General features: G+C 37.3%; 1 protein-coding gene across 4 annotated transcripts; it reads left to right on the top strand.

Annotated features, from left to right (window-relative positions):
- Positions 1–1,290: 1,290 nt before the first annotated feature.
- Positions 1,291–22,521, top strand: LOC142350036 (uncharacterized). Of its 4 annotated transcripts, none has more exons than XR_012760861.1 (4): positions 1,291–2,065; positions 10,481–10,723; positions 11,203–11,337; positions 22,331–22,521. XR_012760861.1 is itself a non-coding variant. In XM_075401942.1 (2 exons), the coding sequence occupies exons 1-2, from the start codon at positions 1,492–1,494 to the stop codon at positions 10,612–10,614; spliced, it is 708 nt and encodes a 235-aa protein (XP_075258057.1). In that variant the 5' UTR covers positions 1,291–1,491; the 3' UTR covers positions 10,615–10,748. The 4 variants fall into 4 exon arrangements, 1 of the variants encoding a protein (XP_075258057.1); XR_012760862.1 differs by having other exon boundaries at positions 22,313–22,521; XR_012760863.1 differs by having other exon boundaries at positions 11,195–11,337.
- The last annotated feature ends 427 nt before the right edge of the window (positions 22,522–22,948 follow it).

Here is a 22,948-nt window from a genome sequence, read left to right as displayed (position 1 = left end):
TAACAGATGGCTTAACTCGCTTTAAAAATCACTTCTCATCTCTCAAATTAATCTAAGTTGTGCCAAATTAAATTTGTATAAATTTTGTTTGCAATAAATGTTATTTTCAGGCAGCTTTACTTTTAATAAGTCTAAAGCAAATAAAGACATCAATTAAAAAAGCAAAAACATTTTTTTTGTTTTGGACTTGTTTTTAGGGTACAAGAATACAAGGCTTTTGCAGTTATCTTTTGGCAACTCCTATCAATCTTTGTAATCTGAGAAACTTTAAAAATTGTTGAAAATCTTCATTTTTCTGTCGCGACGATAAATTATTGAATAACTTTTTTGCCTAAGAAATTGGCATTTAACAGGTTCTAAAGCTTTGTGTGCGGAGCACAGATGGGCTAATCCCCTGGTTTATCTGACAAAACGCACACTACAATTGCTAATGCAGCGATAGTGAAACAATTTTTAATTATTTTAACCTTGAGCATCTCAAAATTTTGGCATCATCAAAATACAAAATATGCTAATTGTTTTGAAGAGCTTAAGTATTAAAGATTTGCAGATTTTTCAAGTTGTTAGTAAAATAAGAAGTCCAAAAATGGTGGGTTCTGTTTTAGTGGTAGTCAATTGTTAGCCATAATTTGACGTTTTTCTGCTTTTTTTTATCAGAATAGAATCAGATTTCTCTTATCGAGTATTTTTTGAGGGATTTAAGTGACAAAATACAAGATAAACAAGAATAATCGCAAACTTCTCTTATCAGAATTATGTCTTTAAAAACAAATTGTTTGTTGCTAAAATCTATATAGATTCGTCCAAAGTAATAAAAGAAATTCATTGGTTTTCCTCTCTTTGCTCAATAACATCTATCACAGTACGTCTCAATACAACACCTTTCAAAACTTTTTTAAAAAATTGCAAGTAGGTGGTTTTAGGTAGTTTTGACTAAACTTCATTTATTTACTTTTAAATTTGAGTTAATAAATGCTCTGATCATTTATACTTGGCCATGCCATTCGTCCTAAATTTTCATTTTTTTGTGATTAGCCTCTTTTAGTTTTGTTTTTCAGGTCAGTGTCAAACTTAATTTTGATAACTTTTTTTTCAATAAGAAAGATGAAAATTAACAAGATGTGTTTTTTCCAGCTGAGTAGACATGATAACACAAAAAATGATAAAATTTGATTGAAAACCTTCGTGTGCTAGAAAAGTTTGCTCAATGTGATTCATTACGTAATAACTATTTAATCACCAGATGTAATGACGTAATATATACGTATCAAACGGTGTATATTAAAATAGTTCTCTAGTTAACTAGTTTGAAACGAATCGAGCATATTTTATCTGATGTGTTCTGTGGTCAAAGTTTTCAAATGTGTTGTTTTATTGATCTAAAAAAGTTTTTTACTGATTAATGTGACTTTGAAAAAAGAAAATTTGCTTGTACTGTAGAATTTTGAACTGAAATGCAATTCTAAGGTGTCGGTAACGAACAGGGCTAAAATGGTTTTTGCCAGAGCGGCGAGTGTTTATAACGCAAGATTATTATCTGAAATTGACGACTGGAGTCCTATAGAACCCAAAACGCAAAGAAAATGGTTGCTATTATCTGGTGCCAGCGACCCCCCGCGAAGCATCGTGACGTCAAACCGAAAACCCAGAGACGCCCCTCACGCGAAGGGGGGTAAATTCCTAACTGGTGTTTCAATGGATCTTGCGAACATGGAAAAGGCTGTGGGTTTCAATTTGCATAACTCAATTAAGGACTTGGAATTAACGAAATCAAAAGCTTTTCGTCGCATTGAAAAATTTTTCCAGCTTTGCACAGACAACGGATTTAAACCCATGTTGTACTATACTGGACATGGCGAAACAAGAACTGGTGATTGGTGTTTTTCGGATGGAACTATAAGTATGGAAGCGATCTTTGATAAACTGCCCTGTGGAGATGTTTACCCTACAATTATCAGTGATGCTTGCTACAGTGGACGATGGGCTGATTTTTGTTTCAAGAAAGGCATCGCTGGATTTGATTGCCTTTCTGCGTGTGATACGGGTGAAACGGCTTTCGATACAGGTAGGCGTCCATGGATATATATTCTGTTCAACGTTGGGGGGGGGGGGTGCAGGGTAGATGGGAAACAAGATAAGAACTAAATAGGTGGAATAAGCTTTAGTTCCAATTGAGAAAAATATGCAAAATATAAAAAAACTTATTACGATGTTAACAGACAAGATCACCATCGAACCTTAGTGTGTTTGGAATATAATAGTAATGTTGCCTTTGATTTGGAAATTTTACCATGAGGTTTCATTAATTTACACTTCTAAAAAAACTCATTATTTGGACTTATAAGTCATTACTTGGCAGTAGTTTTGACAAAAATAACTAACGATTAGAATGTAGACAACCACTAGCTGCATCTGAGTAACCATCTAATCAGAGGATGACGTTAATACACATTTCATGTTATCCATTCAATGATGTTTGTAGCTGACAGTAAGGGTAAAAGGCCATATTTGAATTGTGTGTTCCAATTTTCTTCTGTTTTGAGCAAGAATTATACCAGTGGAAATTCGTTATGAGTGTTAGGATCTAATTCATCATTTCACATAGGGCTAACAAATAGCAGTTTTTATACCACCGAAATGAACAGCAGCTCCTGTCATTGCTCGTTAGCCCAAAACTTAAGATTGCTTAATATTGGCTTAAGGTTATTTAATGCTTAATTGGCCGGGACTCCGTTTTCGAAGAAATTCTGATTTTTTAATTTTTGCCTGTATTTGTCGTTCTTTTTGTGGTCGTATGAAATATCCTGGATAATGAAAGGACTCAATCACTTTCTATGGAGGTATAAATGAATCTCAATAATTTCAGTTGATACAAAATGTTTTTGAATCAGTTTGACATTTTTTCAGAAAAAGGCAACCTTTTTTAAACTTTGCCCCTTTCCTCTTTTCTTGTCGTCTTTTTTTCATATTTTTCTAAAGTACAAGTTTATTTTCTTTAGTATATGTTTTTTCTGATGCCATTTTGATTTGGTTATTAGTTGTTTTTAAAAAAAATGGACAACGAGTTTGTCGGGCTTCTAAGGTATATTGTTTTCATTCATTTAATGGTTTGTTGAACGATATAGTAGTTTTTTAATCTCTTCCTCATTTGGTAGACACCTAGGTGAAAGATGAGCGGGGTCAGAACTTTATGTGCGAACGCACATAACCGAACCTCGTTTTATTTGGTTTAAAGTTTTTGTGTATATAATTTTTGAATATGTAACTATAATGCTATCAAATGTCGTGAATAGCGTGCATTGAGTTGAGCATTTGGAATGTAATTGCTTGCAAATCTATGAAACTGTAGATTTGGGTCAATTTTTCTGATTTCATGAGCGTATTAGTACCCAGTGTTTACTCAGTTGTTTTAGAAAAAATTTTGAAGTAAAACTTGCTTGAAGTTTGAATAAGTCAAACAAGTTTGAATATGTGTTTGAATAAAACAAACTGAGAAATTCAAATAAGATTGGAAAAAATGTAACTTTTTTCTGAAGAATGTTCTTTAAGCAGATAGAAATAACTTGCTTCTGATTTTATGGACAGTTTTGTTGTACCCGTGGCGATCAAAATTGTTTACTCGATTATTGATTTTCGATTATCGATTTATTGTTTATTTTGTTGGCTCAGTTCATCTGAATATGCAAGCCGTCCATCGTTTGACCAATAATGAACAGTGATGTAAATCAAAATTTTAAATTTGAGTGTGTCTGGACAAAAATTATGTTGTTCCTTGTTCAAGTGATTATCATCATTATTGGGTACTTTAGAAAGACAATTTTTGAATTGGAACTTTTTGTGTCGAGATCATTTTAATGAGAAAGTCTATAGAGCGTACTATCATATTCGTTTACCATAAAACATTTGTGGCAGCTCTATCCTATATATTATTTGTATGATATTATAAGGTACCATGTTTAACGAAAGGCGAAAAAGCATGTTTAAGAGCTCTCGAAGAGCATGTTTAAGAGCTCTCGAGCAGCATGGTTAAGAAGATATTGCGAGAGGTTAATGACCGAAAAAAGTCTCATAAGAGGTCAATGTTCGAAAAAAGAGCAGATAGAAAGAGTCATTGACCGAAATGTGAAGAGTCAATGACCGAAAAATCCCGCCACCTTGAGTGCCAATGCGCCCAAGATGTCAGAGATGCAAGACAAGTCAGTCACCGAAAAAAGCGCAGATGCCAATATTTCAGTAAGAAATGGATGCAAAATATAAAAATCGATTGCCCAAAAAGCCGAATTTTTCAATTCCTTCCCCTTATTTGATAGCTGCGATCCTGATAGCTGAGCGGAGCTATAACTGGCCTTCTCTTGATTTTTAAATGCTCTTGAGTGAAGTTCATAGCCAAAATATAAAAATCGATTGCCCAAAAAGCCGAATTTTTCATTTCCTTCCCCTTATTTGATAGCTGCGATCCTGATAGCTGAGCGTTGCTATAACTGGCCTTCTTATGATTTTTAAATGCTCTTGAGTGAAGTTCATAGCAATTATTGTAAAAGTGTGTGTCTTTTTTAATGCAAACTTTTTGCTTGATAATTTTGCGCGTTTTTCTAGAACAATCTGTGACTTCTCAGATGACTTTTTCACGCTTTCGTACTTCATTTTTGAGTGATCTCTATTGCTCCGACGTAAATCTTGTTGCTAATATAAAATCGGTTGCAGCATAGCAGAGGTGAATCGTAGCGTAGTGGTTAGTGCGGGAGACTGTGGATCGGAAGGTCAGTGGTTCGAATCCCGGCGTTGGAAAGGTTTTTTGCACTCATAAAGAAAAACTGATCTAGGCTACCGCCCCTGAATTAAATTGCCCCGTCTGTCGTTCAAGAGCAATTCCTCCGACATTTGTCAGCTTATGTTTAATTTTGTCGTCAAGAGTTGTGTTGCAATCAGGTGGTGTTGCTCTCTTCAAATCTGCTTTGCTAATTAATTCCAGCATCTATCTATATTTTATAACTCGAATACTGTAACATCCTCGATTTTTAACGGTCCTTAAGTATGCAGCCTAGCGTAATGCAAGCTGTTCGAGACGCGCTAAATTGCAATTTTTAAGCTCTTAATTCGTTCACTTTCTGCACTCATAATGCATGCCGCATAGCAAAAACAAGCGAGGCAATTAGCCAAGAACCAAAAATTTGCTCATTAGAAAGGTCAATTGTCGTGATCAATAGGAATCGGAATCGCAGAGGATAAGAGCAATGGCTTTCAAGCAAGCTGCGGTGGCTCCAGTCTAATTAAAGGCGGAAGAAGACGCATAATTCCCTGGACCACAATTTTAAGAAGTTGGCTTTCTGTTTTTTCGTTCTTTTTCGTTCCTTTTATTTCGTTCTTTTTTGCTTTTCCTCTCCTCTCCAATCTTTTGTCATATTCTGGCTCCTAATCTGCGCATGTATGGCATTTTAAGACAAAACAGTTGAGCCATTGAGCAAAATATTGCTGATTCAGAAAGACCAATAGACAAATGCAATACGCATCGGATAAGACCTATGGCTGTTATGTGGGGGACATGGGTTCGCACCCGAGTTGATTCAAAATTTGGATATTTTTCAACCCAAAAGACAGGTAATTGTTGCTTCTCATCCACCCCTCTCTTTATTTCTTGTTTTCGTTTTCGTGCTCTTTAATTCTTTCATGTCTTTGCTAAAGAGTTTTTTCCTATCTATATTAATTGTAAGTCGCACTTGAGCCCGATGGTTAACAGCGCTCCTATCTTTACTTTTTTAACGATCCTAAAACATGCAGCGTATAAGACCATGCTTAAGATCCTGATCTCCATATTTTTTTGGGCTCATTAACCATGCAGCTCACAAAAAAGCGAGATGTAGCCAGTTCAATAGACAAAAGCAACAAGCATCGGTAGCCCAAGGGATAAAATTTATGGCTGTGAGGCGAGGGGCTTGGGTCCGAGCCCGAGTAGGGGAGGAACAGGATGCATAATGTACTCGGATAAAAATTGGGGAGCTGGTTGGCTTTTTCTTCCCTACATTTCTTTGTTTTTGTTTGATACTTATATCGTATTCCGTTCTTTCTTCATTCCTTCAACTTTCCTTTCTCCTTTTCTTTCCCGTCTTCTCATCTAGTACATTAGATTTAAGTCGTACTTTATCGCAATGTTTATCAGCGGTCCTTTCTTCACATGTTTCAACGGTTCTTAAACCACCATGCTTAACCATGCAGCATAAGCCACCATGCTTAGACTCATGATCAGCAAATGATTTTGTGCTCATTAAGCATGCAGCTTAGCAAAAACGAGCGAGACAAAAAGCCATTGAGCAAGAATGTGCCGCTTTAGAAAGTTCAATTGACAGCAGCAGGCATCGGTAGTGTAAGGTGTTGGACTTATGGCTTTTAAGCGATTGGCATGGGTCTCTCTCACTCTCTGTCTGTCTCTATCTCTTTCTTTATCTTTTTTTTTCCTTTCCTTCTGTCTTTTTTCTCTCTCATGTCCTCATGTCTCTCTCTCTCTGTGTCTCTTCATCTCTTTCGTCATCTTTCGTCTTCTCTTGCTTTTTCTTGCTTTTCTCACTTTCTGTCTTTTTTGTTTTCTCTTTTTTCTTTGCTTGCGTTTTCGTTACTTGCGTTAAAACATGCGTTTTGAGATGCGCTATACTGCCATATTTTGCGCTCCTAAAGCATGACGCAATTCAAAAACAAGCAGCCTATTCTAATTAAAAATATGCTCATATGGAAGTGATTTGCTGATTTAGATGTAAGCAATAGGCATGGTTAGCATAAGTGATGGACATATTGACTGTTAATCGAGGGATGTGAGTCCTGAGTATGGTAAGAAAAAGACGCATTTTTTTCGGGGCAAATGTTTGGCAATTGCCTTTTCCTTCATTATTTTGTTTTTCCTTCTCTTTGTCGTTTCTAAGGTCGTAACCTGTCCATGTTTTGGCGCTCATGAAGCATGCCGGATTTCAAAAACAAGAGCACAAAAATCCATTGACTGAATTACGACTGATGTAGAAATAGCAAAAGACAATTGAATTACGGAACTGTACCGAAAACTATGAGAACGGTGGCTGTTAAGCGAAGAGCAGGGGTTCGAGTTGAAGTTGGGATTGAAAAGGGTGCGTTATTTTCAGATTAGAATAAATGGGAAGTTACTTTTCTGTTTTTCTTCCATTCCTTTTCGCTCCTTTTGGGTTTTCTTTTTTATCTTTCTTGCCTTTCACTCTAGTCATATTTAAGCTCTATATCTGCCCTGTTATGCGGTGATTGAGCAAGCTGCATAGATGAAATAAGAAGGCCAGAAAGCGGTTGACCAAATTGCTGCAGATGTTGAGAGAGGAAGACGAATGCAATAGGCATCGGCAGCGTAAGATATCAGACCTATAACTGCTAATTAAGGGACATAGGATCGCACTCAAGTTGGTGCGGAAAATTGCTATTGTTTTGTGGGCCTTAAACGAAAAAGGGGTATTTGTTGTTTTTCATCTACTTCTCTCTACCTTTCCATTTTCTTTCTGTTTAATTTTTTATCTTTCTGTGTTAGTGTTTTTCATTTCTTCTATCTATCTATTCTTTTAAATATAAGTCGCACTTGACTTTGAGTGCAATCTATTAATTGCGGTTAACTGCGCTCCTATCCTCACCTGCTCGAAGTGCCGTAAAAGCTGCTATCGAACGTTACACATTCGCTTCGAGACGCGCTATAGCACCATAATTGAACTTCTTATATTCATATATATTTGCGCTCATTAAGCATGCTGCCTAAAAATGCAAGCCCAAACGCCATTGACTAAAATTTGGCTGGATATAGAAAGAGTAATAGGCAAAACTAATACGCATTGGTAGCGTAAGGGATAAGACCAATGGCTGTAAAGCGAGGGGCATTGTTTCGCGCCAGAGTTGTTGCCAAAATTGGCTTGCAATTTTTTGCGCAAAATTAGTAATTTTTGCTTTCCATTCTTGACTGTGTTTTTGATTCACTCTGTCATCCATTCTCTTTACTCCTCTTTTATCTTCTTTTGTTATAATTGTTCTCTGGTTATAATTGTTTTATACATTAATTATAATTTAAGTGATATCGAACTACGTATAAGTTCCTAATCTTCGCATGTTTCAACGCTCCTTAAACATGAAGCCTAGTGTAGTTCATGCGTTTTGAGACGCACTATTCAACAATATGGAAGCTCGTTATCTGAAACTTCATAGCGCTCCTTAAACACAGCAAAGCCAAAATAGTCGCTTGACAAAAAGTTGCTGCTAAATACAGTAATGGACGCAAAAGATACACGTTGGTAGCGTAAGCGGTAAGAGCTGCGGCTGTTAAACCAGGGGCATGGGTTCGAGCATGAGTTGGTACGAAACAGAAAACCTAAATTCTTTTGAACCTGTCAGGATATGATTTTGCTATGCGGTTGCGGGCCTGCTAGTTTTCATGAATTTTGATTCCAAATTGAAGTGATGTTTGGCTCGCCGAAGCACCGAAAAAGCGAATAGTTTTGCGCCGTGGAGTTTCATTCTAATTTTAAAGTGAAATTAGAAGACAGTGCTAGAACAAAAATTAGGCAATTTGTTTTTGATTTTTGCTGTTTTTCATTCTTTTGATCGAATTTTGTTCTAAATTGTTTTCCGAGCCTATTCATAATCTACGGCTGGATTTTAACATTTCTAAAGTCATCACTTTCATGTTTGACTTCCAACTTACCTCACTCCTGTTACAGCTGAATGGAATTTCGTATTCATTCAGTTCATTTACGCAAATATGTCCCAGGTCAAAAAGCGAAACCGATAAGAATGGGATAATAACAATAAAACCCTGGAACAAGGAGCTATTGTTGAAGACAGTGCTTTAGGTTATCAAAGTGGTTCTAGCATTTCGCTTATAGTCCCCCAATTTATAGGCTAAATGTACTTCATTTAATGAGTCTAATTAGCTCTAATACCTTCATTTTAAGCCCTTAATTTAATTTTCTCCGGTTAAAGTAAGGAGCAATTGACTTCTGCGCACCGAATAAGAACAATTCAACCGAAAATAACTAAATATGCTTTTTACATTATTTTCTCCGATAGCTTTTTATTTGCCGATCGATAGCATGTAGATTTACCATTTTTATTTTTGTTTTGTCGTCTCTGGGCTTTTTAAATACTTCTGTTTCCAATCTTTCAACTATGGATGGCACATATTAAGTCCCTGGCATCATTTGTACCTCTCACTGATATTAACTGTTCGAAACCATTATGTGATACGTTTTATCGTATTTTTTTCAAGTGTACCATCTCCCTGTGATGTGTTATCCAAAATTGAAGCTGAATACTGAAATACAAAGGGTTTATAAGTGGAGCTTATCTAATGATGCTTGTTATAGTAAAAAGAATTTATTTCTTGGACGACATGGTTGAACGTATAAACACAAATATCCTATATTTATCATGTCACAAGTGGACATGCACGGAATCCTGGTGATTCTCAATTGCAATAAGCCCAAGTTCAACTCAGAAATTATTCAACGTTTTTCAATTTACTCATATTTCAAATATAAAATTCACTAGCTCTTGGTTAATAATAAGATAAGAATCCTTTAACTTATGGTAGGTACTTTCATCGCAGGTACTGTTTTTACGTTTTTTTCTGCGGAAGTTTCTGGTGGCTGCCCGCGTCATCAGCCCTCTGCTCTTCTCCTTCCAGGCGCCACTCTTATCTGCCATGATAGCATGCTAGTATATTATTATTTGCACAAGCCAACAAGTAGTGTTAAAAGTGTCACGAATAAAAAAATTAGTTTTTTCCCTACTCTTCATCTTTAAGCTCCCAAAATTTAAACAAATACCGTCTTTTTGTTTCTTAAACACAATTTAGATTATAAAAGAACCTAATTTTTTCCAAAACGCTTATAGTTCGGAAAAATATAGAGAAAGTTTAATGATACTATGGAATTTTTTTTTGGGTTAATAGTGATTTTTTCAAACATAAATTGACTATTGGCATTTCAAAACTTGCACTTGCGTGTTTCAAGTTTAGACTACGTTACTCTTACGAAGTAGGTTACTGAGAAAATGTGGCGAGAACCGTGTCGCAGTTTGAGATTCAAGCCAATTATTTGACGTAACTTAAGCAGAAGTCACCTAACCTTGCTACGCACGTGCAAGTTTTAAGATACAGTATGTATACAGTACCATCGTAAAAAATGCCAGATTTTTCTATATGCAGTGACAGACCTCAAAACGTTTATTTTTCGTGTTTCAAGCAAACTTACACGAATCTGATAGATTTTTTTCGAAACTCTGGCTCTTATCTTGAACTGGTACCGCGTTTTCGACTGTTGCTAGATTTTCTCGGTTAGTTCATGTGAGTCACCTTATCTAGACTTGAAACTCAGCAAGCTTTTTGATCAGTTCGTACTTTTTCAAAAATAGTATTTGGGATTTTTCGGTCCGTAATCGTAATGTTTGATTATGGTTATGGAATAAAATGGTATCAGAGTTTTGTGTTCAGATAAAGGAGGCGAACTCACTTTGTTGATAACTGGGAAGTCTCGCAAGCTGCCAAACGGCAGACCTCAACGGGTTCCATTATTTGGTACCAAAACGTCCTACAACCCCGAAATCATTTCGGGCAAATATGTTTAGTCAAGACTGGTGGATAGCATTGTTCAGAAATCTGATGACGATTTAATTAGCCAAAGCGTCCATGACGGAGAGTTTTATGGTATATTCGGTTCTCATTCAAAACTAAACGGTACCGGATCTTTTTCATTTGAGACCCCCAGCCCTTATTCTTTTGCAATTTTTTGCATTCTTCTTAGTAATATATACTATAATATAGCATAGTTTGTCCTATTAAGTTGAAATGGAAGTGAATAAACAGAAAAGACAGACATGCAGTTGATCAAAAAAGTGCTCAATTGCATGTCAAAATCTCAACGCTTTCTCCATTTACCTATGTTCGTTTTTTATCATTTTAGAATCCCCCCCCCCCAATGATGGTATATGTACCGTGATGGGGGGGGGTGGGATATAAGAAGTTATCTAACTACTAAGCTGCGGGGAGGTGGGCAATAATTGGAATTAAGACACAAACTTTTGAGACGTGCGTTTGTATTTCAACTTTATGAGATAAGCAATGTTTCTACGTGACCTTTATTTATCACGAATTGACACGTATTAACGAGAGGGGGGGGGGGGGGGTGTAGTGCCAAAAACGGAAAAGATCCAAAGGTGCCACTAAATGGCGTTGTTCAACTTGGAGCAACATTATTGATTACATAAAGGAGGCACGCAGATCCAACTATCACGTTTGTTCACTTGCAGCCGATCAGGCGACGGGACTTTTCTACGCCTACTTAATGCAAGGTATCTTTAAACCCCTCTTCCCCATCAACCAAAATACTGAAACAGTGCAGCTAAGAATTTTCCGATCTGTTCGGTTTCGATCTACCTAGTGTTTCTTTTATGTCCCCCCCCCACCGCTACCGTACAGAAAATAGCCCGTGCGCGCCGGGGGCATAAAAGTTTTGTGCGCACTAAGCTGGGGGGTTGCAAAACAGAATAAATCCGAATTTTGAACTAATTCCGCACGTGATCTCAAGGCAATATCATTACTGCGAACGAGTCTTATCACATGTCTAAGTATAAGTAATGACTCGGAACTAAAATAAGCCATTTTTTATACTTGGCAGTCTGCCCAAGTCTAAATTCAAGCGGTTGCAAATATAAAATAGTCAAAACAAAAAAGTTCAGAACACTGTCAAAAATAACATTCAAATTGTCAGAAAAGCGGGACAGACGCCAGAAATTACATAGAAATTATTTTTAAAAACCCAATATACATCAAAAGTAACCGAAAAATGTCCCGCGGGTATACATTTTTATACATTTTGTTCAATCTGAAAGAAATACGCTGTGATTTTCGCGTTGAAAGGCGGGTGAATGTCGGCTGAAAATGGTGAAAAAAAATGAGCTATCGAAATATCTCCCAATCTAAAATCAGTTTGTTTGGTCTGGCCCATACCTGGTCTTTGGTCTGTTTGGTCTGCTCCATACCCAATCGTCGGTGAGTTCGGTCTGGCCCATAAACAAAATTCTGCCTGGCCCATACCTATTTTCTGATAAGACAACGAAAGAAAATTTAGTCTGTCAACCTCTTTGAAGAGATTATACTGAGAAAGTTAGCTCTAACCAGCTGCACACAAACTTTTGGGATTGATCAAAGCGCAGAAGTCCAGCTCTATACTGCACCCAGTCCTCTGCAACAAAATATTTGAGCGGTGAGATGACCATTTTTGTAAGCCGCAGCTGATCTTTAGCAACTAGCAACATTAAGATAGACATTAAACATACACTTGATTTTGATCACTGAATACCCCGTGGTTCTTGGATTGGATGTTTTTTTGGTCAAAAACAGTCAAAATAGTGTAAATTAAACTTTTGGCCTATATTTTGAAACGTATATATTTTAATTCTCTTAGTGTAATTCTACTTTTTTTAATTCGACCTGGCCCATGGTAAGCAAAGTTTCTTCAGTCTGGCCCAGGTTTGGTCGTGTGTCTGCTCGGTCTGGCCCATGGTCAGCCTTGGGTCTGTTTGGTCTGGCCCGGGGTTAGTCTTGGGTCTGCTCGATCCTGACCAGGGTGGGATTGGGTCTGTTCGGTGTAGCCCAGGCCTTGGGTCTTTTCGGTCTGGTCAAGGGTCTGCCTTGGGTCTAATCGGTCTCCTCCAGGACTTGGGTCTTTTCGGTCTGGCCCAGTGTGGACTTGAATCTGTTCAGTCTCGTCCACCGTTGGTTTTTGGTCTGCTCGGTCTGGTCTAGGGTCTGCCTTGGGTCTAATCGGTCTCTTCCAGGACTTCGGTCTTTTCGGTCTGGCCCAGTGTGGACTTGAATCTGTTCGGTCTCGTCCACGGTTGGTTTTGGGTCTGCTCGGTCTGGTCTAGGGTCTGCCTTGGGTCTGTTCGGTCTCTTCCAGGACTTGAGTCTGCTTGGTCTTGTCCAGGGTCTGCCTTAAATCTGTTCTGTCTGGCCGTGTTCTTATGTCTGCGCGGTCTGGTCCAGGGCCTTCCTTGGGTCTGTTTGATCTCTGCCAGGTCTTGAGTCTGCTCGGTCTTGTCCAGGGTCTGCCTTGAGTCTGTTCGGTCTCTTCCCGGTCTTGGGTCTGTTCGGTCTGGCTGAAGGTTGGTCCTGAGTCTATTTGTTGTGACCCAGTGTCGGCCTTGCGTCTGTTCGGTCTGGCAGGGTGACCAAATTTTGTTCGGTCTAGCCCATAATTTGGGTCTGTTCGGTCCTAATCCCCTTGTCCGCACCCAAATCCGTCTAGCCATTATCTATTTTTGGTTGAGAACCTCATCCTGGATGGTGTACTGATTATGATGATATTTTATTTCTGCTAGGTTCAAAAACACTTAAGAATACAGGAAATCATGTTCAATGAAGACAAGCAAGGTTATAAATTGAGCAAGGTTATAAATTGCTAAGGTACAAACAGTATTTGTACAGGTTTGATTCTGAAAAAACTTTTCTTCATTCAGAGATACACATAGTTTCCAATGCTTAAGCATGAATAAAAACTTCATCACCAAATAAGATGTGTCATAACATGATAAATGCAGAGTGAAAACACATCATTTTTCGGTGAACTATACAAGTTGGTAAATTGAAAGTTAGATATTATATAGTTTCTTCGTGATAGATCTCCTCCATAGATTGTTGAGGCTTCTCTGAAATAGTTTGCATTGATGATATTTTTTTCCAAAGCGTGCAAATATTTTTCCCCTTAAGCAGGCCACGGGAATTAAGAAATTTTTCCACAAGTTCGCCACTCTTGAAAGAAACGGACACTAATATAGTTGAATTCAAATTCAGGCCTGGATTGCATACAATTTAGACGTCGGAAGGCTCGGGAACCGTTTAGCAGGTAACCTGTTGGACAAATTATACATGAGCGTTCTTTTTTTACCCTTCAGAAACGCTAATTGGGAGTTTTTTGTAGTGGAATATTGAAATTTAATCTAATTTGTAATTGGACTGAATTACACTTGAATTTCTTTGCTAATAAATGTTCTAAGAATGGAGGACAGTCGTCGCTGTAAAGGCGCTAGAGTGCACAGAAATTGTTTTAAAAAATTCTTTTTTATTCTACTTAAGACAGTGAAAGATTTTCCAATCGAACAAGAGCAACAAATTTAAAATTCTAGGGAAAACTTACTAATATTTCGTCATTATATGTAAGTATAAGTTTCGTCAATATACTTGAGTAGGATATTTTGTTGATTATTTGGAAAACTCAGTTAGATATAAATTAAATAGAAACCAGCAGATTGAACGGCGTTATCTTTAGAAAACTTGGTTTTGCTCAATCCAATCAGGTTTTTCTACTATCAAATACTAGTTTTTGAAGTAAAATCATGTATCATTTTTTATTTTTGATTTTGTTTCACAACCCGGTTTTGATTAATCATTTTTGAGATGTTTTTTTTATCAACGTATCGTCCGAACTGAAGGAGCGCTCGGTGGTGTTTTTACTTGTTTTAGTTGTTTTTATCAGAGAAGCAGCTGAATACACAATTTGATTCATGCGAAATTGGACATTTTCTGTGAAGTAGATTGAAACATCTTATACATAACAATACGATCAAAGAAAAACAAATGATTTAGCGTATGTGTGCATGTGTTATCAAAAAGTTGTTCAGTTGGATCAAAAATCCTTTCTGGAGTAGTTTGAGAAGGACAGAAGTATTTGAATTTGGTTGGTAATTTTCAACTTTTTATTGTTTCATCCTGTCTTAATCAAAAACAGTAATTAATACTGGCGGGGAAATTGCCTTGGTGAGTCTTTGTTTTGAATAACTAAGCCGATGAGGACGAACCAATGAATTAGTAAGTGCCGAGGATACTGACCATGGAATTATATAAAGGATTGTGTTAATTGTTTTTGATAGCCGCACAGCGATAAGTGGGGCTATTATTGGCCTTCTCTTGGTTTTTTACAATTCAAAGAATTTGAATTGTATTGGGGCGCTGTCTTTTTTTTAATGATCTGTTCACACATTTTCATGATTTTTGAAGTCAAATTGGAGTAGTGATTTTGGTCACGCCGAAACAGGAAATGAAGCGAAAAAACAAGTGGTTTTGCGGCGTGATTTTTTTCGCTCTAATTTTAAAGTAGAGTGAGAAAACGGTGTTTGAACAAAAATTCGGTTTCTCGGTAGTGGTTTTTTGTTCACATGCGGCAATTTCACTCTGATTTTTACTGTTTTTTTCAATTTTTTGGATTGGATTTTTTTCTAAATGGTTTTCCCAATCTATTCACAGCTCATTCTAGACCTAGTTTTTTGTTTGAATTAATTTTTCCATTTCTCGCTAGTGGTTTTTTTTGGTTCACATGCGGCATTTTGACATTGTCTGTTTTTTCTTATTTTTTTATCTGATTTTTTCTAAAATGGTTTTCGCATTTCACTCATAGTTCATTATAGGTCTAGTTTTTCTGTTTAGTCAAGGAAAATTCTTTGAATTGTACGTCAGGACTTGTCCTGCTATGTTTTTTTATTTTGTCGTCATGATTTTTGTTACGACCATATGACGTCACACCCACTTTTTGTTCATTCGTTCATAAAATTTCAATAACTTATACAGATTTTTAATCAAAATATAACAGATGAGCCTTCAATGAAAAGACGAATTTTTTTGGTCTGTCTTTTTTACTGTTTTTTTTAGACTACCGGTCTACAAATCTATTTCGGCTATTTTCTGGCAATCTGCCAGCTATGTTGATATTACTGAATTACTAAAACAGTTTTTTATTAGGTTTTCGCCATTTTTTACAACTGATACGGAAACAGATTTACACTTCGGGGATACTTTGCAAAGCGTGGCTTAATCATGAAAGGATAACTATCTTTCAATGCAATCACAATTGATGTTTTCAAACGTTTCGGCAAACTCCAAATATCCGAAGTATTGTTGAATAATTTTTTTCTTACCTAAAACCGACAAAAAAGTTTTTGAATAGAAGGATTTAAAGCCCGCAATAATATGTCAATCATTGTCCTGCTATGTTTTTTTATTTCGTCGTCATGATTTTTGTTACGACCATATGACGTCACACCCACTTTTTGTTCATTCGTTCATGCAATTTCAACTGAATTGCATGTGTGACGTCATTTTTCGCTCTTAGTGGAGCGAGTTTTTCTGTTCATGCGCGTGATTAAACTTTTGGTCACACTTGACTTACCTCACTCTCAAAAATGACTTCCTCACTTTGAAATTGACTTTTATTTACTTTAATTCAAAGAGATAAGGTCAAATGGGTGTGTGTCACTCTAAATGAAGTTTATTTGAGATCAGCTAATAGAGGCAGCAATAACTTATACAGATTTTTAATCAAAATATAACAGATAAACGGTACCGGATCTTTTTCATTTGAGACCCCCAGCCCTTATTCTTGTGCAATTTTTTGCATTCTTCTTAGTAATATATACTATAATATAGCATAGTTTGTCCTATTGAGTTGAAATGGAAGCGAATAAACACAAAAGACAGACATGCAGTTGATCAAAAAAGTGCTCAATTGCATGTCAAAATCTCAACGCTTTCTCCATTTACCTATGTTTGTTTTTTATCATTTTAGAATTTCCCCCCAATGATGGTATATGTACCGTGATGGGGGGGGGGGGTGGGATATAAGAAGTTATCTAACTACTAAGCTGCGGGGAGGTGGGCAATAATTTGAATTAAGACACAAACTTTTGAGACGTGCGTTTGTATTTCAACTTTATGAGATAAGCAATGTTTCTACGTGACCTTTATTTATCACGAATTGACACGTATTAACGAGAGGGGGGGGGGTGTAGTGCCAAAAACGGAAAAGATCCAAAGGTGCCATTAAATGGCGTTGTTCAACTTGGAGCAACATTATTGATTACATAAAGGAGGCACGCAGATCCAACTATCACGTTTGTTCACTTGCAGCCGATCAGGCGACAGGACTTTTCTACGCCTACTTAATGCAAGGTATCTTTAAACCCCTCTTCCCCATCAACCAAAATACTGAAACAGTGCAGCTAAGAATTTTCCGATCTATTCGGTTTCGATCTACCTAGTGTTTCTTTTATGTCCCCCCCCCCCACCGCTACCGTACAGAAAATAGCCCGTGCGCGCCGGGGGCATAAAAGTTTTGTGCGCACTAAGCTGGGGGGTTGCAAAACAGAATAAATCCGAATTTTGAACTAATTCCGGACGTGATCTCAAGGCAATATCATTACTGCGAACGAGTCTTATCACATGTCTAAGTATCAGTAATGATTCGGAACTAAAATAAGCCATTTTTTACACTTTGCAGTCTGCCCAAGTCTAAATTCAAGCGGTTGCAAATATAAAAAAGTCAAAACAAAAAAGTTCTGAACACTGGCAAAAATAACATTCAAATAGTCAGAAAAGCGGGACAGAGGCCAAAAATTACATGGAAATTATTTTTAAAAACCCAATATACATCAAAAGTAGCCGAAAAATGTCCCTCGGGTATACATTTTTTTACATTTTGTTCAATCTGAAAGAAACACTCTGTGATTTTCGCGTTGAAAGGCGGTCGAACTTCGGCTGAAAACGGTGGAAAAAAATGAGCCAGCGAAATATGTCCCAATCTAAACCCAGTTTGTTTGGTCTGGCCCATACCTGGTCTTTGGTCTGTTTGGTCTGCTCCATACCCAATCGTCGGTGAGTTCGGTCTGGCCCATAAACAAAATTCTTTTTGGTCCATACCTATTTTCTGATAAGACAACGAAAAAAAAATTTAGTCTTTCAACCTCTTTGAAGAGATAATACTGAGAAAGTTAGCTCTAATCAGCTTCACACAAACTGTTGGGATTGAGCGCAGAAGTCCAGCTCTATACTGTACCCAGTCCTCTGCAACAAAAATATTTGAGCCCTGAGATGACCACTTTTGTAAGCAGCAGCCGATCTTTAGCAACTAGCAACATTAAGATAGACATTAAACATACACTTGATTTTGATCACTGAATACCCCGTGGTTCTTGGATTGGATGTTTTTTTAACAAAAACAGTCAAAATAGTGTAAATAAATTTTTGGCCTATATTTTGAAACCCATGTTTTAATTCTCTTAGTGTGATTCTACATTTTTAATTCGACCTGGCCCATGGTAAGTAAAGTTTCTTCAGTCTGGCCCCGGTTTGGTCGTGTGTCTGCTCGGTCTGGCCCATGGTCAGCCTTGGGTCTGTTTGGACTGGCCCAGGTCTTGAGTCTGTTTGGTCTGGCCCGGGGTTAGTCTTGGGTCTGCTCGATCCTGACCAGGGTGGGCTTGGGTCTGTTCGGTGTAGCCCAGGCCTTGGATCTTTTCGGTCTGGCCCAGTGTGGACTTGAATCTATTCGGTCTCGTCCACGGTTGGTTTTGGGTCTGCTCGGTCTAGTCTAGGGTCTGCCTTGGGTCTGTTCGGTCTCTTCCCGGTCTTGGGTCTGTTTGGTCCGGCTAAAGGTTGGTCCTGAGTCTTTTTGGTGTGACCCAGTGTCGGCCTTGCGTCTGTTTGGTCTGGCCTAGGGTGGTCAAATTCTGTTCGGTCTGGCTCATACTTGAATTTGGGTCTGTTTGGTCTGAACCTCCATTTCTGTACCCGAATCCGTCTAGCCCTTATTTTTTTCGGTTGCGAACCTCATCCTGGATGGTGTGCTGATTATGATAATATGCAATTTCTGCTAGGTTCAAAAACAGTTTAGGATACAGGAAATCATGTTCAATAAAGACCAGCAAGGTAATAAGTTGCTAAAGCACAAACAGTATTTGTACAGGTTTGATTCTGAAAAATTTTTTCATTCGGAGATGCACATAGTTTCCGATGCTTAAGCATGAAAAAAACTTCTGAAGCATGAAAATGCTTAAACATCACCAAGTAAGATGTGTCATAACATAATAAATGCAGAGCGAAAACACACAACTTTTTTCGGTGAAGTAGAAAAGATGTTGTACTGAAAGTTAGGTATACTTATAAATTCTTCATGATAGATCTCTTCCATGCATTGTTCAGGCTTCTCAGAAATAGTTTGTATTAATATTGTTTTCCGAAACGTACAAACAATTTTGCCCCTAAGCAGGCCATGGGAATTAAAAGAATTTTTCCATAAGTTCACCACTCTTGAAAGAAACGGACACTAATATAGTTGAATTCAAATTTAGGCCTGAATTGCATGCTGTTTGTACAATTATTTTTGCTGATTATTTAAACGCCGGAACGCTCGGGAGCCGTTTAGACAAATTTTAAATGAGCGTTCTTTTTTTCTTACCCTCAACAAACGCTAAATGGGAATTTTTCGTAGTAAAATTTTGAAATTCAGTTTAACTTGTAAATTTTTGGACAGAAGTACAATTTAATTGCTTATCTAATAAATGTTTGAAGAATGGTTGACAGTCGTTTTTGTAAAGGCGCTAGAGTGCATAGAAGTTGTTAAGAAAATTTTATATTTATTATACTTATTATTATTATTAGACAGTGAAAGAATTTCCGATCGAACCAGATCCACAAATTTAAAATAGAAGAAAAAACTTTCTTATACTTTGTCATTATATGTAAGTAAAAGTATCGTCATTACACTTGAGTAGGATACCTTTTGTTGGTTACTTCGGAAACTCAGTTGGATATAATTAAATAGAAACCAGTAGATTGAACGCCTTTATCTCTAGAAAACTTGGCTGGGTTTTGCTCAATTCAATCAGATTTTCGATTATTTAATATTAGTTTTGAAGTAATATCTTGTATCTTTTCAACAGTTTTATTTCATTTTGTTACACAACCCGAGTTTGATTAATCATTTAGTTGTTTTTATCAGAGAAGCAGCTGAATACACAATTTGATTCATTGGAAATTGGAATTTTTCTATGAAGTAGATTGAAAAAATCTTATTCGTAACAATACGAGCAAGGAAAAACAAATGATTTAGCGCGCGCGTGTGTGTGTAAGGGTTGTCAAAAAGTTGTTAAATGGGATGAAAAAAATTCTTTCTGGAGTAATTTGAGAATGACGGAAGTATTTGAATTTGGTTGGTAATTTTCAACGTTTTATTGTTTCATCCTGTCTTAATCAGAAACAGTAATTAATAGTGGCGGGGAAATTGCTTTGGTGAGTCTTTGTTTTGAATAACAAAGCCGATTAGCACAAACCAATGAATTAGTAAATGGCCTGGTACTGATCATGGAGTTATATAAAGGATTGTGTTGGATTGTGTTAATTGTTTTTGATATTACGGGATTACTACTACAATTTTTTATTGGGTTTTCACCATTTTTTACAACTAATACGGAAGCAGATTTACACTTCGGGGATACTTTGCAAAGCTTGGCTTAATCATGAAAGGATAACTATGTTTGAATTTAATCACAATTGATCTTTTCAAAAGTTCCGACAAATTCCAAATATCCGAAGTTTTGTTAAATAATTTTTTTCTTACTCTAAAACTGACAAAAAAGTTTTTGAATAGAAGGATTTAAAGCGTACAATAATATGTCAATCATTGTGAATAAATTTACCCATACCCACTTTTTAGCATCAGAAAACAAGTCAAAATGGAGTAGTTTTCAATTATACAAAGTTTTATTTGGAAGCGGAATATACTTATAAGTACAATATAAGGAGAAAAGGAAGAGCATATTCGAACAAAAAGTAACAGCAGAAATGACTAGGCCGCACGAAAGAGTTCCCAAAAACAGGAGTGGAGCCCTATTTAATTACATTTTTTCTTAGAATATAAAAAACAGAACCCTAGTTTTTTTCTAATTTAAGAAATTAATAATGTTTGATTTATCAATTTCAATCATGCACCTTTAACCAAGTGGCTATTTTTGAATTATTTGTTTCAGAATAAAAAATTTCTTCGTTTATTGATTTGTTTTCCATACCTCGACAACTAAGATTATTTGGATCTTTTCAACAATTGCCCCCCCCCTTTGGTACCTAGTAGAGAATCGCCTCCCCTTTTGTGCTATACTTTACCACAATATTACTTGGCCTACACTTTAGATAGCCGAATATTAGTTTAAGCGCAATTGCGGACCGCTGTTCATGGCCATGCCTCTCATGCGCTGTGGGATGTAATCCGGAAATCGCGGGTCGGTTATCGCGGCGAAGCCGCGACGCGCGCGAAGCGCGCCCACCGACCCGCCAGTCGGAAATTCTTTTCGCTTTGTATTCCGGTTCGGCTAATTGCTATACCACGGTGTATTTTTTTCTATTCAATTTAATAGTATGTGCATGCGTGGAAATTTATTAGTCGTCTCTGATTGGTTAATAAATAGCTCGCTTAAATTCTATTCAAGAATTCTATTCAAGCGTATAAAAGATCCGATTATTTTTACAAAATGGGAAAAATGGAGGCGAGAGATTAGAGTTTCTTTTGTAGCTTGATTCAATTGATCAAAACCAGGATTTGTTTTTCAGTATCTTGACAGACTCTTAATAGCTTTAAATAGACAATAGCGGACCAACGTCTACTATTCAAAAGATTTTATGCTATAAAAATCTATCATAAGGAGCTCGGGCTGAGCTGTCCACCCGTATTCCACCGTTATTAAGCATGAATAAGGGTGTAAAAGAATTTCCACTCTTAAATAACAGGCTGTATCGGACTCCAAGTGTAAATCAGTACTGGGCAATTGCAAATGCAAGTCCTCCATGTAATATAATTTGCTCGCTGTGTCGCTGGAAATTCGCTTCTTTCAAGCGTATATTAACTGCGCGAAAGATAACCTTTCAACAGTTGCGCTGGCGCAGAATGGAGGACAAACCTCAGCACTCAGGGAGAGAGTGAGTTCGATCCCCGTAGGGAACTTTATTTTTACACTTGGCCCAAGTCTGACCATTATAAAATTAGACTGAACGCAAATCTGACAATCAAAAAGGTGACATGAATCAGTCTATGATTCTGTAATGATGAGGAATTGCATTTATACTGGCCCAGTCCAGTACTGAAACGCACTTGGAGTTAGGTAAGAGAAAGGGTTACCGGGAGAGAAAGAGTGCAAGAGAGTTATTTGAGGAAATTACATTTTTTATTAAACTCTTAGAAAGTCATTATGTTCCCACTCTTTGTCCAGTTTTTAGTAGGAAAGAGAGTGGGAGAGTGTAATTTAAAACTAACGGTGAAAAATCTTTTTTTTACAATCTTTACACTCTTTTCCCCGTTATTTTTGGGCAGAATCCTTGGCCCGGGTTCATCTTTAATAAATTTCAACTAAGAGATGAACTAGTTTCAACTAATAATTTTCGGATTTTTTACTCGCGTGAAAGCAGCAAGAAAAGGCCATTAGATTTTAATCCTAAGGGGAATGTGGGAAGTACCAATGTGATCAAAAGGCTACGGAGATGGAGAGTTTTTTCAAAGTGTAAAGAACGCGAATGAAGTGGAGTTTGGAAGTGATCCAAGCTACTCTATCACAAATGTCACCTCCGATGGAACTTGGTTCAGAGTTGTCATGACATCTGGAGCACCTGGATACTCACGTAAGTGATGCGACCAGAAACAAAGCGGGGTCGTTCCCATTATAGCCCCCCCCCCCCCACCCACCCAGCCTAATGGTCAGATAACCTATAGCCCCTACAATCATGGTAAATATACCATAATGGGGGGCTATGATTTCATGGGGGCTGTAATGGGAAAGACCCGGACTTTTTTTTGATAACCACTCTAGAAAATTTTGCAACACCTGCACAAAATCAGAGCCCACCATAATGACATGTTTACCCGGATTGGGGGGGGGGGGGGGGGCTGGGAGCTGTATGTCTTCTGGTTACTATGACGTATAGCCACAATAACGGGAACAGGGTGGGGTGGGATGGGGCGGTATTGATAATGACACCAATTTCGCATGTCATTGTCTGGAGTGTCTGACCATAGCCATTTTTGTCTGGATCATACTGTTCATACCACTACTACTAAACCTTCATCCGACTCTATACTTTAAGAATACTTCC

Source organism: Convolutriloba macropyga, chromosome 11 (assembly GCF_964194025.1).
Source record: "Convolutriloba macropyga chromosome 11, txConMacr16.3, whole genome shotgun sequence".
NCBI lineage: Eukaryota > Metazoa > Xenacoelomorpha > Acoela > Convolutidae > Convolutriloba > Convolutriloba macropyga.
The sequence above is the reverse complement of the archived record's forward strand: the minus strand, read 5'-3'. Positions and strand labels throughout refer to the sequence as shown.